This window comes from Mytilus trossulus, chromosome 14 (assembly GCF_036588685.1).
Source record: "Mytilus trossulus isolate FHL-02 chromosome 14, PNRI_Mtr1.1.1.hap1, whole genome shotgun sequence".
NCBI lineage: Eukaryota > Metazoa > Mollusca > Bivalvia > Mytilida > Mytilidae > Mytilus > Mytilus trossulus.
This window is the reverse complement of record NC_086386.1, coordinates 8,437,057-8,454,967: the sequence shown is the minus strand read 5'-3', so window position 1 is coordinate 8,454,967 and position 17,911 is coordinate 8,437,057. Positions and strand designations below refer to the sequence as shown.

Here is a 17,911-nt window from a genome sequence, read left to right as displayed (position 1 = left end):
CTGGATTTTAATAATTCTGATCTTCCCTTGCTCATTGGAAAAACTACACACTGGTATCCAGTTGTAAACATCTCACACGTGCGAAAATCTTGAAATATTGAGTAAGAATTCTTATTGATTGTAGATTTATAGCATATCATGTATATCCAAAGTAAACATGTCACAATGGTTTAAGTAGCATTAGCCTTTTAGGACAATCGACCTAAAAAAGAGAAGGAAAACAGCTTCCATCTGCAAATCCAAAATTATTTCTGGAATAGCCCAAATAGGTACTTGTTTTAAAACAGGTTAAGTGCTCTTCACGGTTAGTTCGGCCATGTTGGATAGGGGGCAAAAATACGGGAAAACATCATAGAAACAGAGCAGTTGCTTGGAAACACACATAGGATTTCCCATACTTTCATACTATTTCCACCTCTTTCTTAAAAATCTGCCCCCTATCCAACATGGCCGAACTAACCGTGAAGAGCCCTAAATAAGACACATTATTTGGAAAGATTAAGTATTTGATATTGCACCCTATGAAAGCTGCAGTGTAGCATTGTATTAATTGTCTAATAACTTGAAAAAGGTCAGCACACCTGTCACTTTAAACATGTTAAAGTTGGTGATATGGAACTCTTGGCAGTCTTGCCCTCCTCTTCTTCTTCTTCTCCTTTTGTTACAGAAAACCATCAACATACTGATGTTTACTTTCCGGCGCATGACTGGTAAATGTTTTTAAAATAGATTTATGTCACATGTGAATAATATTTGTCAAAATATAAATTATCAAAATATTTCTTGTTGCTCAATGCTCAATACTTTTGAATATTCCTTAACAGATAACATGCAGACATCTTAAATGTTCAGGTATTTCACATCCAATCTTTGTGGTTATATTCTTTCCAACCACAAAAATGTCAGTACTCACCATGTATACCTTAAAATCTAACCCAGTGGCGGATCCAGGGGGTGGGCGGGGGTTCTGGGGGTTATCATGTTTATGATTGTAAACTCCTAATGGGAGGGATTGTACTTGATTTTCATACAATGAAGACTTAATTATCTTTCAAACAGTTCATTTGAGGTCTGGAGTTGGCATGTCAGTAACTGCTAGCAATGGCTAGTAGTTCTTTGTTAATTTTTGCATCATTGTCATTTTGTTAAGTTGCTTTTGTTACCTATTCTGACATCAGACTCAGACTTCTTTTAAACTGAGTTTTACTGTTCATATTGGCATGTGTCTTTTTATTGTACATTGGCTGGAGGTACCGGCATGATTGGGGAGGGTTGACCACTCAAAAAACATTTTTAACCCCACTGCAATTTTATGCCTGTCCAAAGCCAGGAGCATCAGCTTGCCTTTGTTAATTTTGTAAGTTTTTATTTTAGTTCATTAATATGGTTTGGTGATTAGTATGACGTCCATTTTCACTGTACACAACTTTATTTAGGGGCCAACTGAGGACCACCTATGGATGCCGGATTTTCTCCCTGCATTGAAGACCTATTAGTGGCCTTCATCTACTCTGTGGTCTAGTTGCTGTATCTTTGACATATTTTCCATTTCTATTTTCTCTTTTATTTTGATGAATACATATACATAAAGTTTATCTGACTCTTGGTCGCACTGTCAATAAGATTTGACCTAAATTAGCAGAATGAGATTTGCAGAGTACTTTGGTTAACTTTCTTATTTTCTGTCAGACATTCAGACACAATCTAAATGTTTGCTGGTCTTTCAAAAATAACTTGTTCCTCTATTTTTCTTCTGTTATACAGATACACAATCATAACATAAAAGATATGTACTGTTTGCAATTTTAATTGTTCTAAAAGATCAGCATGATGAGACCAACCAATGTTTTAATGTTGGTAGCTTGTTCAGGATTTCTTTTTTGTAGCTGTCATAAAGATTCACCAGGTATGGTTCTGTTGGTATTTATCATTGTATATTGTATAGGTTCCTTGGCCTTAGTAATAATTTTAACCAATGGCTTCAGTGCTAAATGTCCTGGGTTGAATACTGACTTGAGGCACTGGAAATTTCAGTACAGACCAAGTATGGTTCTGTTGATTCAACTTGGTGTATACATATATTCATCTTGTGTGTTGGTTCATGGTCTAATAATTAAATTTGGTGTATTTACTGTCTTCTGATTGGTTTAAATTATTAGTTTTATTTTCAATGTTGTCAATTTTCATGGCGACACGCCCACTCTGACCTTGTGTATTCATACGCCAACATGTGTGTACGTTATTATTGTTAATATGAATAATATAAAAAGTTCTTTGAAACTTATTTTTGATAGAAATTTATTTATAATGAATGGCAATTATTTATTTTGATTTTATTGAACCATAAAACTAATTTTTGACTCTTCACATTTTACATAATCCGCTTCGCGGATTATTCAATGTGAAGAGTCAAAAATTAGTTTTATGGTTCAATAAATTCAAAATAAATAATAGCCATTCATTAATTGGTAAAAACCAATGGCTACAGTGCTGAAGGTCCCAGGTGTGATCCTGACTCAAGGCTCTGGATATATCAGTTCAGTAAGTAGGATGATTTTCACTCTTCCCCTTTACATCTTTGGTACCCAGAAACCTAGCACTTATTTCCTATAGGAAAAAATATTAAATTGAAAATAGCAACAAAGTCTATTTCTTTTTGTTGGTAGAGAAAGATGTTAACATTTTCTTCTCATCTACATGTAAGTTCTCTTTCATTTTCAGTGGTTATGAATTATAGAATTAGAAATTGAATAAACATTGTTTTTGTTCTCTAGTTACTCTCAGTCATATTACACTTTAAATAATAAATTATTGCCATTCATTATTGTCACACTTTTATGTACATTGTTTCATGGGTCAGTCATCATCTTGAAGGTAGGTAATCTTGGTGACTTATTGACTTGAAGAAGTTAACATGAAACCTTCTGATGAACATGATGAAGGCCAAATAAATTTTGCTAAACATTATATAAATTATTGTAGTCATATGTTGTTGTAAGTAAAAACACAACTAAAAATCCTCAAAAAATGAAATAGATATAGGAAGATGTGATGTGAGTGCCAATGAGACATTAACTCTCCATCCAAATAACAATTTGAAAATAAGTAAACCATTATAGGTCAATGTACGGCCTTCAACACAGATCCTTGGCTCACACTGAACAACAAGCTATGAAGGGCCCCAAAATTACTAGTGTAAAACCATTCAAACGGGAAAACCAACAGTCATATTTCTTTCTGAGCTGTGACTGACATGACTGATAAAGTTGGAACAAAATTTGAAATACTTTAAAACATTTCAAGTACCATGTATGTTATTCACAGACCAGAATTAGTCCATTTTGAGTATACATGATACATGTAGCATGTTTGGGGAAGTCTGTCATTTCATTTTGATGAGGTATAATCTGACTTGTGCAATCATTGCTAGTTACACAAGTTTATGTCGGAGCTCTTACTATATTAGTCTCAAAGTTTTAGAATTGTAGAAATGATGAAGTTAAAGCTTGACTAGTAAAAATTGAGTATATACATTTTTTAAGTAATGACAGTCACACTTTAACCTGAAATTCTCAGTGGGAAAGGAAATGTTTTGTTGGTCTTAATTTTTTTTGTGGAAAGGTGCAAATGATATGTGTTATTTCTAGTACTGGAATTTTACACAATTTACTTTTGTCGTATTTTTTTTAGAGGAATGTTCTATTAAGAAATGATTAAATTCAATTTATAAGCTATGTTTTCATATAATCATAGATAATTTTTTATTAATGATTATATCCTATGAAATAATATATATTTATAGCATGCAACTAATTTAAAAAAAAAAAAAAATTCAAATCATTCTTAAAAATGTATTTCAAATATTAGATAAACAAGGACAAATAAGACATACAGTTTGCATCTTTCTTTCCAGGTTTTAAAACTCAATTGTGAAGAGGGACAGAAGAGTTTAAAACTATTAACAAGAATGAATACTCCGTGCATGAAACCTAGTAAATTTCACCAAGCTTTATCACACATCGACAATGAGTTTAGAGATCCTAAGATTCTATTAGAACAATACCCAACAGATATTCAAACAACCCATGAATTAATTTATCTTATACAATCACAGTATGGAGACATTGAAGGAAAGATGATAGCTGACCTAGGATGTGGGGTTGGTGTGTTAGGTATAGGGGCAGCACTTTTAGGGGCCAGTTATGTCCTTGGAGTTGATATAGATCGAGATGCATTAGAATTATGTCAAGAAAATATTGAGACATTAGACCTTGAGAATATTGATTTACTTCAGTTAGATGTTACAAATTTAACACGTGAACACAGCAGTTCTACTGTAGAAAGTGATTCTAGTGATATTGGGAAAGATTGCAGTTCAATCTCAGGAAAATTTCATAAATGTTTTGATACAGTTATAATGAATCCACCTTTTGGAACCAAAAACAATGAAGGAATTGATATGAAATTTGTGCAAATAGCACTTGATATGGCAAACAATTCAGTCTATTCATTTCATAAAACATCAACGCGGACATTTATACAGAGGAAAACTAAAAAATGGAACATAGGAATGGAAACACTTGGAGAAGTTAGATTCCTGATTCCACAGATGTATAAATGTCATAAAACTAAATCTGTCGATATTCAAGTAGACTTTATTAGATTTTATCATAAATAAATAATAACAAATTTACTTGCGACTTAGTTTTAACCCCAGAATTTTCAATGACAATTGTGTTTTCCTGGTAGTTTTTAGAGGAATCAAGTTCAAAATGTCAAAGGTCATAAAAATAGAAATGTAATGGTTTTGTTGCAATCAGTATAATAGTAGCCTCTGACATGCTGACCAAGATCTGTTAAACATGTTAAAGGAGTATAGTTTTCTTCAGCAGGAATATCTTGATAGGTTGGAAGATGAACAGTTTACTGGTATATATCTAAAATCCATTACTGAATTATTTTGATGGTAAACGTTAATAAAAACTCCAGAGAGATAGGATAGTATATGTAACTAGTGTTTTTGGTGTTTAGATCTGAAGTTGAACATTTAAATTACACAGTAAACATAAAAAACGAATTAAAAATAAAGAAAATAAAAAAATGTAGAGAAGTGCATGGATAACGATATAATGGTATCACAAATCATGTATATAAACTCATCATAGATACCAGGACTAAATTATTTATATGTACCGTATGTCATGTATGTATTACAATTTGAACTGGATGAATTGTATAAAAAAAGCCAGAACTTTTTTTTTAAAGCATGTATTTTAAATAAACAATTTACACCTTCACGCAATCTTTACCTTTTGATACAACTGCAAAAAAGTTGCGATATATTGGTATTGTCATTGTCAGCATTGTCCAAAGACAATTGATTTCTGGACTTAACCTAAGTGTAAGTAAATAGAAATCACAAAATTTAAACACAAGGTTAATCACCACTTCAGAAAGGTTGGGGGTTTTGGTCCCAACAGTTTAGGAATTAAGTTCAAAAATATGGATCTCTCAGTAATTATATCACAGGTTTCCATATCACAAAGGTGAAAGGGATGGTTATGATAGGCTATGTTATTTTTTGGCTCAAAATGTGTAGGAATTAGGGGCAAAAAAGCGACAATTTAAAAGCAGTGTAAGGGAAGTAATCCAAACACAAACATCAGGCACCATGGTTCACAAGAGAAAAAAAGTAGACAGTACCAGTTTAAAAGGGCGGCAAGGTTACAGTCAAAACCATTCAATGTTGATCATGAAAAAAGTAAAAACACAAAAATACTGAACTCAAAGGAAAATTCAAAATGGAAAGTCCCTAGTCAAATGGCAAAATCAAAGGAATGGACAACAACTGTCATATTCAAGACTAATGGTGGATTGATACTGGTTTTTTTAGCACTAAACCTCTCACATGTATGACAGTCACATCACATTCCATTATATTTACAACGATGCATGAACAAAACAGACAAAATTTGTAAAATTGTCAAAATAGGGGTACAGCAGTCATCACAGTGCCACAATAAGAACAAAAACAAACAAATATTTAATAAAAAAGCGCAAAAAAGCATGTAACAGTATGAAATTTAACAACCACGTTCATTGCTTACTTTTTTTTAATTTTAAATCAACCCATAAAGGGATTTAAACATTTGAAGTCCTGAAAAAGATCAGAATTGACATACAGTCAAATTTGGAACAAATAACTACATGTATAAAGCGTGCAACACATACAAAAAGGGTGTTCTTTATAATGGTCTATACAAAATAAGCTGCCTACCAATGAGAACAACATAATGGTCTATTGTTTAATTACCATTAATTTACAGAGAACACAAAAGCAAAAAATTATGTTTTCAGGGTATAACAATATGAAAATGAAGAATGGTTTAACATTAATAAGAAATTCTGTTTATAAAGGGGGTCTGAATATAGTAAACAGCAATATGCAGTAAACAAATAAAATCACAGAAAACAATCCAATATAGTGAATATACATAATAGGTATCTAGAAGTTTCTAAACAGCCTTCTTTTACCATTATGTACAGAAACTTTGCAGTTTGTCAAATGAAATAGAGTTATGTCCCTTTGACTATTAATGAATAGTATATCAATTCTTGAACAATGGTCTTTTATAAGAACATTGCAGACAGCAATGTCTTTCACATGTTCACAGTATGCTCTAACAAAAACGGTTACATTCAACCATATTTTCTGCTGACTACTGATTACATTCATGTCTAGTCAATGAGTGTCAACCACTCACTTCTAACTACCTTGGGATTCACTTATGTTGAACTGTTTCTTCATTGCCTTGCTCTCCAAGATGACATTATTTCGTTATATCAAAGACCCATTGCTGTCCTTCAGCTGTTTTCTGCTCTTTGGTTAGGTTGTTGTTACTTTGACCCATTCCCCATTTCCATTCTCAATTTTATCACTTGAAATCCTGGATTTGTATTGTCATGATTGTGTCAGCCTCCACCATTAGACACTAGTCTGATGACACAGAATAATGAAATTTTATTAGGCCTATTAAGTTTTGCCAAACACATAGGGAAATATTGAAGTATTGGTCTTCAGACTAGTAGTTTAAACAAATTTGGTGCAAACTGATGTTTCTTAGTTGTACAAAGTTCAGGCTCTTGCAAAAATGAAAGATGGTATAGGCCTTACGTACAACGTAAAATACAGAAACATTTGCTGTTAAATTAATGTATTTTTCAAATCTGATTCCCTTGTACCCCCGATAGGTTTTTCATTTGTACATTTCATATATTTTCAGACTTTACAATGAAACCATGGAAACTGATATTTGTTATTATTTGATGTTGTTGCCTAGTACCCTGATTGTCTTGGTTATTTGTATGTTTATAAGATGGTTAGGACTGAAGTTTTATCAGCATAATTAGATTTTGGTAGAGAATTAAACACTTGTTATACAACTACAGTATATCAAACTTAAGTAAGGTAGGTTGGAATTATACACCTATATACAACTACAGTATATCAAACTTAAGTAAGGTATGTTGAAATTGTTAGTAAATATTATGATAAAAGGTTCTATCTTGTTATGCATGTCCATGGCTGTGTGAAATCCAACTTTTTTTTTCTTTGAAAAATTTCTGCATGAAAAAAAGTATATAACCGGATACATGTAATATGGTTCTCACCAGGGACTTGTTTCCTTTACCAATAAAAAATGACCACCACACAATTATAAAAGCACAATAGTGTTGAAAATGGCATTATACACCAATCAATCAATCAATCAATACATATGTTAAGAGAACCATTATGATGGTCTTCAGTGACAAAAGTTATAAGCTTTAAAAAATATGTCACACTAGATAGATACATGTATTCTCAGTAACAATTAACATGATTAACACCTATTTTGTTTTCTTCCACCTAGATTTACAGAATGGACTTCGACTTATCAGATTGGACAGTGGATAGCAGTGCAGTACAGTTGAATAAACAATTATTTGATTCTACAGGAGGTCCCTTAATAAATGACTTATTTCAAAAGGTAAGGATAGGGTTTAACCAGATGCTCCGCAGGGCACAGCTTTATACAACCGCAGAGGTCAAACCCTGAACAGTTGGGGCAAGTATGGACACAACATTTAAGTTTGATACTGCTCTGAATTTGGATTGTGATTAAATAGTTGACACAACATAGGTTTCTGACACAGAATGAATGTGGTCTAAGAATCTAAGAACTTAAACTTAAAAACTTGAAAATTTTAAATTGGACATTTATCTATTATGGTCCAATATCCAAAATCTAAATTCATGGTTAGATTCAACATGTCATAGAACCCCTAGAATTCAATTTTTGATGAAATCAAATAATGTTCAATTTTAGACCTCATAGACCTCAATGTAGACCAATTTGATAACCGGGCCCAAATTCTAAATACATGGGTTGATTCAGCATATTGAAGAACCCCATATATTCAATTTTTGTTAAAATCAAACAAAGTTTAATTTTGGACCCTGATTTGGGCCAACTTGAAAACTGGGCCCATAATCAAACATCTTAGAACATGTTTAGATTCAGCATATCAAAGAACCCCAAAAATTCACTTTCTGTTAAAACCAAACTAAGTTTAATTTTGGACCCTTTGGACCTTAATGTAGACTAATTTGAAAACAGGACCAAAAATTAAGAATCTAAATACACGGTTAGATTTGGCATATATCAAAGCACCCCAATAATTCATTTTTTTGATGAAATAAGTATAATTTTGGACCCTTTTGGCCCCCAATTTGTTGGAACCAAAGACAAAAAACCTTTTGTGGTCATAAACCTTGTGTTAAAATTTCATAGATTTCTATTTACTTATACTAAAGTTATAGTGCGAAAACCAAATGTCTTCGGACGACACCGTCATACCAATATACAACCAAAAATTTTCAATTTGTGCGGTTGTATAAAAAGTGCTGTTATATGTTTTCACTTGTATCTTTTCAATATTGTAAATTTTATTTGACAGACCATCAACTATTCTTTAATTTAATTACAGCATCAACTTACTACCTCATCTGTTGTGAAGGTGAAAAAGAAAAAAAGAAAAAGCATATTACAAGTCGATGAAGATATACAAGTAAAACAAAGGAAGATTGCTGAGGATAAGAAAATAAATAATGGAATTACAGATATTAAATCTAAAAAGTTGAAAACTGAAAAAAAGCTGGGAAAGCTGGAACAATTTCAAAGTGAAGGGAAGAATATTGTAGAAGAGAAACAAAGTAAAACACTGAAAAAATTGAAAAGGAAACATGATCCAGAAAATCAAGTTGATGAAGTTAATCCTGAACCAATTGAGAAAGGTAAAAAGAAAAGGATGAAAAAAATGAAGAAAGAAAATTGTGAAAATGACAATGATGTTGAACAGTCTGGTGGTGAAAATGTTTTGAATTCAGAAACTTCTGAAATTGATGCAAAAAAGAAAAGAAGAAAAAAGAAAAAGAATTCAAACAAGAAAAATAAGTATAAACATTTGGATGAAATGAGGAAAGCAAAAACATTAAGTTCAACTGATGAAATAGTTCATGCTGAACAAACTACAGGTGCTTGTTCTGAACATATTAAAACACGTAAAGTGAAAAGTCCTAAGAAGAAGTCAAAAGATGAAAAAGTTCAATCTGAACAAACAACAAATGCTGAAGCTGCTAAAACATTAGTTCATTCGGAACAAACAAGTGGTGCTGATCATATTAAAATAAGTAAGGCAAAAAGTTCTAAAAAGAGGTCAAAAGATGAATTACTTCATTCTGGACAAGCAAGTGCTGCTGACAATATCACAATATTAAAGCGGAAAAGTTCCAAGAAGTCAAAAGATGAAATAGTTCATTCAGAACAAACAACCAATGTATCTTCCAAAGATATAAAATCACATTTACATAAGAAAAATAGTTCACAAAAGTCAAATAATGTGTCAGAAATTCCACAAAGCAGTAAAAAGGTTAAAGAATTAAGCAAGACAGAGGAGTCTGTGAAAACAGTTCCAGAAGGAAAAAAATCATTAAGTGACTTTGAAAAGTTTAAAGCTTATAAAACTGAAAAACATAACCTCAAAGATGATAAAGCAAGTAAAAAGTTACCTTTTAAGGTATCAACCCTACAAAAAGTTCTAGGTGAAAGTATCAGTTCAAAGGATAATTCTAGCAGTACAGGGAAAACAGAGACTGGTTCCCAGTCTACTGGTAATCAGGTGGACAAGAAAGATAAAGATGAACATAACACAGAGAAAGAAGAGAAAAAGTCAGGAAAAGACAAACATAAGCCTCCAGTATCATTACGTGAAAGAATGATGGACCAACTGAAATCTGCTAGGTTTAGGTTAGTTATATATAGTCTATGTTAGACCTAAAATAAAATATTGTTTGTTTCCCCAATCCCAACCGACCCTGCAGAATTGGTGCTACTCATAACATTTTATTGTCAAAACTAAATCAAATATTATTTTATTCATTTTGAATTTTCAGGCTTGCCAGAAAGTCCGACACATGTCTGATATTTTTCAAGCTGGTAATAAATCAGTGGTTTAAAAACAACAAAGTAATGGAAAAAACTGTTTATTTAAGGTTTATTAATGAGCAGCTGTATACCCAGAAAGGATCTGAAGCAGTGCAATTGTTCAAGGGAGATTCAGAAGTAATGGGAGATAACTCTTTATTTTAGGTTTATAAATGAACAGCTGTATACCCAGAAAGGATCTGAAGCAGTGCAATTGTTCAAGAGAGATACAGAAGTAATGGGAGATAACTCTTTATTTTAGGTTTATAAATGAACAGCTGTATACCCAGAAAGGATCTAAAGCAGTACAGTTGTTCAAGAGAGATACAGAAGTAATGGGAGATAACTCTTTATTTTAGGTTTATTAATTAGCAGCTGTATACCCAGAAAGGATCTGAAGCAGTGCAATTGTTCAAGGGAGATTCAGAAGTAATGGAAGATAACTCTTTATTTTAGGTTTATTAATGAACAGCTGTATACCAAGTCAGGATCTGAAGCAGTACAGTGATTTAGGTTGATACAGAAGTAATTGGAGATAACTCTTTATTTTAGGTTTATTTAAAATTAGCAGCTGTATACCCAGAAAGGATCTGAAGCAGTACAATTGTTCAAGGTATATTCAGAAGTAATGGAAGATAACTCTTTATTTTAGGTTTATTAATTAGCAGCTGTATACCCAGAAAGGATCTGAAGCAGTGCAATTGTTCAAGGGAGATTCAGAAGTAATGGAAGATAACTCTTTATTTTAGGTTTATTAATGAATAGCTGTATACCAAGTCAGGATCTGAAGCAGTACAGTTATTTAGGTTGATACAGAAGTAATTGGAGATAACTCTTTATTTTAGGTTTATAAATGAACAGCTGTATACCCAGAAAGGATCTAAAGCAGTACAGTTGTTCAAGAGAGATACAGAAGTAATGGGAGATAACTCTTTATTTTAGGTTGATAAATGAACAGCTGTATACCCAGAAAGGATCTAAAGCAGTACAGTTGTTCAAGAGAGATACAGAAGTAATGGGAGATAACTCTTTATTTTAGGTTTATAAATGAACAGCTGTATACCCAGAAAGGATCTAAAGCAGTACAGTTGTTCAAGAGAGATACAGAAGTAATGGGAGATAACTCTTTATTTTAGGTTTATAAATGAACAGCTGTATACCCAGAAAGGATCTAAAGCAGTACAGTTGTTCAAGAGAGATACAGAAGTAATGGGAGATAACTCTTTATTTTAGGTTTATTAATTAGCAGCTGTATACCCAGAAAGGATCTGAAGCAGTGCAATTGTTCAAGGGAGATTCAGAAGTAATGGAAGATAACTCTTTATTTTAGGTTTATTAATGAACAGCTGTATACCAAGTCATGATCTGAAGCAGTACAGTTATTTAGGTTGATACAGAAGTAATTGGAGATAACTCTTTATTTTAGGTTTATTAATTAGCAGCTGTATACCCAGAAAGGATCTGAAGCAGTGCAATTGTTCAAGGGAGATTCAGAAGTAATGGAAGATAACTCTTTATTTTAGGTTTATTAATTAGCAGCTGTATACCCAGAAAGGATCTGATGCAGTGCAATTGTTCAAGGGAGATTCAGAAGTAATGGAAGATAACTCTTTATTTTAGGTTTATTAATGAATAGCTGTATACCAAGTCAGGATCTGAAGCAGTACAGTTATTTAGGTTGATACAGAAGTAATTGGAGATAACTCTTTATTTTAGGTTTATTAATTAGCAGCTGTATACCCAGAAAGGATCTGAAGCAGTGCAATTGTTCAAGGTTGATACAGAAGTAATTGGAGATAACTCTTTATTTTAGGTTTATTAATTAGCAGCTGTATACCCAGAAAGGATCTGAAGCAGTGCAATTGTTCAAGGGAGATTCAGAAGTAATGGAAGATAACTCTTTATTTTAGGTTTATTAATGAATAGCTGTATACCAAGTCAGGATCTGAAGCAGTACAGTTATTTAGGTTGATACAGAAGTAATTGGAGATAACTCTTTATTTTAGGTTTATTAATTAGCAGCTGTATACCCAGAAAGGATCTGAAGCAGTGCAATTGTTCAAGGGAGATTCAGAAGTAATGGAAGATAACTCTTTATTTTAGGTTTATTAATGAACAGCTGTATACCCAGACAGGATCTGAAGCAGTACAATTGTTCAAGGGAGAAACAGAAGTAATTGGAGATAACTCTTTAGTTTAGGTTTATTAATGAACAGCTGTATACCCAGACAGCATCTGAAGCATTACAATTGTTCAAGGGTGATACAGAAGTTATGGGAGATAACTCTTTATTTGAGGTTTATTAATGAACAGCTGTATACCCAGACTGAGTGAGACAGGATCTGAAGCAGAACAGTTGTTCAAGGGAGAAACAGAAGTAATGGGAGATAACTCTTTATTTTAGGTTTATAAATGAACAGCTGTTTACCCAGACAGGATCTGAAGCAGTACAGTTGTTCAAGGGAGAAACAGAAGTGATGGGAGATAACTCTTTATTTTAGGTTTATTAATGAGCAGCTGTATACCCAGACAGGATCTGAAGCAGTACAGTTGTTCAAGGGAGATACAGAAGCATTCAATTGTTACCATGAAGGTTTCCAGAACCAGGTGAACAAATGGCCAACTAATCCAGTAGATCTTATCATCAAACAGATCAAAGCAGGGTGAGTTTCTACTATTTTTGTCGAGCCTTTGACTTTAGTCGAAAAAGCGAGACTAAGCGATCCTACATTCCGTCGTCGTCGGCGTCAACAAATATTCACTCTGTGGTTAAAGTTTTTGAAATTTTGATAAATTTCTTAAACTTTACTGTATTTCTACCAAACTTTGACAGAAGCTTGTTTATAATCATAAGATAGTATCCAGAAGTAAATTTTGTAAAAATAAAATTCCATTTTTTCCGTATTTTACTATAAATGGACTTAGTTTTTTCTGCGGGGAAACAAAACATTCACTCTGTGGTTAAAGTTTTTAGAATTTTAATAACTTTCTCAAACTATCCTGGGTTTGTACCAAACTTGGACAGAAGCTTGTTTATCATGTTTATGATCATAAGATAAGATCCAGAAGTAAATTTTGTAAAAATAAAATTCCATTTTTTCCTTATTTTACTTATAAATGGACTTAGTTTTTCTGCGGGGAACCATTACATTCACTCTGTAGTTAAAGTTTTAAATTTTTTAATAACTTTCTTAAACTATCCTGGGTTTGTACCAAACTTGGACAGAAGCTTATTTATGATCATAAGATTGTATCCAGAAGTAAAGTTTGTAAAAAGATTACTCCGTTTTTTTTGTAATTTACTTTTAAATGGACTTAGATTTTCTTACAATCATAAAATAGTAACAAGAGGAAAATTTTTATTGATTTTTTTCCTCATTGTTGTTGAGCCTGCAATTTACAGCAAAAATAGGCGAGACACTGGGTTCCGCGGAACCCTTACAAATTTTTTCTTGTAAATACTGAATACATGTATGCACATATTTATGTGCATTATATGTGCATAAGTTTTGTATTAGGAGGAATAGAAAGACTCTTTTATATATTGAGGAAGATGGGTTAATCTTTTATTTTTGCAGACATTCAGTATTTGGCCCTTTTTTGTGGGAATTTTTTATTTACTTTATATCATGTACATACAAACTCTGGAATAAAGGATGAAATTTTTGGGGATACTCGAACATCAAGTCAAGCGAGATAATCCCGGACTATCTCAATTATGATACGGAACACAGAGATCGCCCAAAAGAACCCCATGGGGGAGTAATGATAGCTGCTAAAAAAACATTACAGCTAGGAAACATCACAAAAAGCAAAGACATAGAATTAATTACTGGTACAATACATCTAGAAGGGAAAAAGAAAATGCTTATAGGTGCTTTCTACCGACCACCGGATAAAACTGACGACACATATCTGAACCAAATACAGAATGAAATAAATACCATCAGAACAAAACATCAGAAAGACATCTTCTTAATTAGAGGCGACTTCAACTTGCCCGACATTAATTGGTCAGAACAATCCATAATAAACAGACAATATCCAATCAGGAAAAACCAAACTTTCTTGGAGATTGTAGCTGATAACGGATTAGAGCAAATTGTAGACTTCACCACACGTACAGATAACACCTTGGACCTTATACTAACCTCTCATCCAGCTTTTAAACTACGATGCAAACCATTACCATCAATAGGAAATAGTGACCATGATATTGTCCTACTAGAGTTGGCATGCAAACCATTCAAACAAAAGCCAGTTAGAAGGAAAATTTACTTATGGAAGAAAGCAGAAATACACAAAATAAAAGAGGACTTGGCCAAATTCAACTCATCTTTCATTAACACTGTATACAGAAATGTTGAAACCATGTGACAAGCTTTCAAAAAAGCAATCCAAAACACAATAGATAAGAGAGTTCCAACAAAAATGAGCCATGGATAAACACCAACATCAGAAGGAAGATAAATAAAAAATATAAAGCCCATAAGAAGGCCAGGAAAACGAAAAAGAAAAGAGACATGGATAGATTTAAGAGACTAAAACAAGAAACACAATGGGAAGTCAGACAAGCCAACAAAAAATATATGGAAGAAGTAAGCACTAATTATAAAGACAACTCGAAGAAATTCTGGTCGTATATAAAGAGCAAAGGTCAAGAATGGACAGGTGTAGCACCATTGAAGAATAAATTGGGATTTCTACAAAGTGACAATAAAAGCAAAGCTGAGATACTCAATGATCAATTCCAGTCAGTATTCACAAAGGAAAATCTAAATAACTTTCCCAACAAGGGAAAGAGCCCATATTCTACCATGGATGACATCAAAATCAGCACTAAGGGAGTACACAAACTACTTAACAACCTAAAACCACACAAAGCTACTGGTCCAGACTCAATTCCATCATTCATCCTAAAAACAGCAGCAGACCAACTCGCTCCTTTTCTAAAAAATCTGTACCAAACATCCCTTAACACCGGAGAAGTCCCACAAGATTGGAGAGATGCTAACGTGGTATCCCTATTCAAGAAAGATGAAAGACATCTAGCCTCCAACTATAGACCAGTAACATTAACCTCCATCACATGCAAGGTCTTGGTACACATAGTCCACAGCAGTATTATGGACCATTTTGACAAATACAACATACTTACCAACGCACAGCATGGATTTCGCAAAAAACGATCTTGCGAGTCCCAACTTATGATAACAATCAATGACATTGCTATAAAACTGGAAAAAGGATCCCAAGTGGACATTATCCTTCTTGACTTTGCAAAGGCATTTGAAAAAGTACCTCATCACCGCCTTTTACATAAACTAGAATTTTATGGAGTTAACCCTAAAGCTAGAAAATGGATTCAATCATTCCTTGAAAACAGAATGCAGAGCGTAATATTAGAAGGAGCTGTCTCTTCTCAAGTCCTGGTACTTTCAGGCGTCCCCCAAGGCACAGTTCTTGGACCGCTATTGTTTCTGACCTACATAAATGACATGCCAGAAACATCAACATCATCTGAAACAAAACTATTTGCAGACGATAGCCTACTCTTTAGAACAGTAAACAACCAGGCAGACAGCGACCTTTTACAAAAAGACTTAACATCATTGGAAGAATGGGAGAATAAATGGCAAATGAGTTTTAACGCCAAAAAATGCATAGTTATAAGAATAACTCAGAAGAACAAAGAAGTGAGAGACACATCTTACAAACTCCATGGACACACACTAGACAATGTTGATGCAAGCAAATATTTAGGCGTAACAATCAGCAACAACCTATCTTGGGATAGACACATTGACAATATTGTAGGCAAAGGAAATAAAACATTGGGATTTATCAGAAGAAACCTGAAAGACTGCACAAAACCAGTAAAAGCAGCAGCATATACAGCCATGGTAAGACCTTCAGTGGAATATGCCTGCACAGTTTGGGATCTAACGAGCCAAAAAAAGATAAAATCATTGGAACAAGTTCAAAAAAGAGCAGCAAGATTTGTTCATAATAATTACTCAGACCGAACACACATGGTGAAACAATTACAGTGGGAAAGCCTGGAAGAACGTAGAAAAACCAACAGACTATGTATGCTATTTAAAATCCAGCATGGGCTTATTGATATAGATAGACAACAATATCTAATACCCAATGACAGCCGGACCAGAGGTATAGGCCGCTTTTACCAAGAAAGAACAAAATCTGAAACCTATGGACAGTCATTCTTCCCAAAGACCATCAGGGATTGGAATCAACTACCGGCTAAAACAACATCAGCCGATTCGATAGAGGGTTTCAGAGCTGCTCTGGCAGCAGGCTCTGGAAGGAAGTGAACAGCAAAGAGTGTATATAATTTTAATTGTAAATTGGCAAATGTTTTAAATGTATATAACTTTGAGAGGACTTGCTGCCTTGCCCGGCATTGCGTTAAGTTTTCGCGGGACCAAATACATTCAGCATGAATACGGTTCCTTACTTGGAAGAAGAAGAAGAAGGACCTGAAAGAAAGTTATTTTTTTCAGGAATTCTGGAGATTTTTAATTGTAAAATCTGTGACAGACCACATATTTTGGTAAGAAAGATATTTTCCTTCTTTTTCAGTGCCATTTCAGCGGTTATAGGAGATTTTGGATGTGGAGATGCTAAGATAGCCAGAAATGTACCTAACAAAGTTCACCTTTCTATTTCAGTGCCAGTACAGCTGTTATAGGAGATTTTGGATGTGGAGATGCTAAGATAGCCAGAAATGTACCTAACAAAGTTCACCTTTTTATTTCAGTGCCAGTACAGCTGTTATAGGAGATTTTGGATGTGGAGATGCTAAGATAGCCAGAAATGTACCTAACAAAGTTCACCTTTCTATTTCAGAGCCAGTACAGCTGTTATAGGAGATTTTGGATGTGGAGATGCTAAGATAGCCAGAAATGTACCTAACAAAGTTCACTCCTTTGATCTTGTGGCTTTGAATGAACATGTGACAGTGTGTAATATTGAAAAGGTACCAGATTTGTTGATGGTTAAGAAACCCAGTAAAAATAATACTGGGGATTTGGATACTTGACCCAGGTTACTCTTAAATGTATCTGTTGGTTCTGGTTTCATAAATTTGTGTCCCATGTTCGTATTGACATTGAAACATAAAGGAAGATATTTTTTTATTTATTTTTGTATTAAACTTTATATAACTAATGATAAATATACATGCATGAATAATTTATTTCTTAAGTACTTTGGAAATTAACAAAAAAAAAAAAAAAAACAGAAAAAGAACAAAATCCTATATGTTATTGCTTTATTGAAACTTCTTGACAACATTTCAAATGTACACTTTTGTTTGTTAGTTATCCAACATGGCTTTACCTGTTTAAAAAATAGTAAAAATT

At 33.2% G+C, this 17,911-nt stretch overlaps 1 protein-coding gene across 1 annotated transcript in view; it reads left to right on the top strand.

The window, feature by feature from the left end:
• The window catches only part of LOC134697452 (uncharacterized), a 41,715-nt gene continuing 23,804 nt past the window's right edge, over positions 1–17,911 (top strand). The window contains exons 1-7 of the mRNA XM_063559730.1: positions 1–101; positions 3,914–4,672; positions 7,421–7,468; positions 7,914–8,030; positions 9,031–10,349; positions 13,028–13,189; positions 17,397–17,526. Coding sequence (XP_063415800.1) covers positions 3,968–4,672; positions 7,421–7,468; positions 7,914–8,030; positions 9,031–10,349; positions 13,028–13,189; positions 17,397–17,526 — 2,481 coding nt within the window. The 5' untranslated portion in view covers positions 1–101; positions 3,914–3,967. The remainder of the gene's footprint in view (positions 102–3,913; positions 4,673–7,420; positions 7,469–7,913; positions 8,031–9,030; positions 10,350–13,027; positions 13,190–17,396; positions 17,527–17,911) is intronic.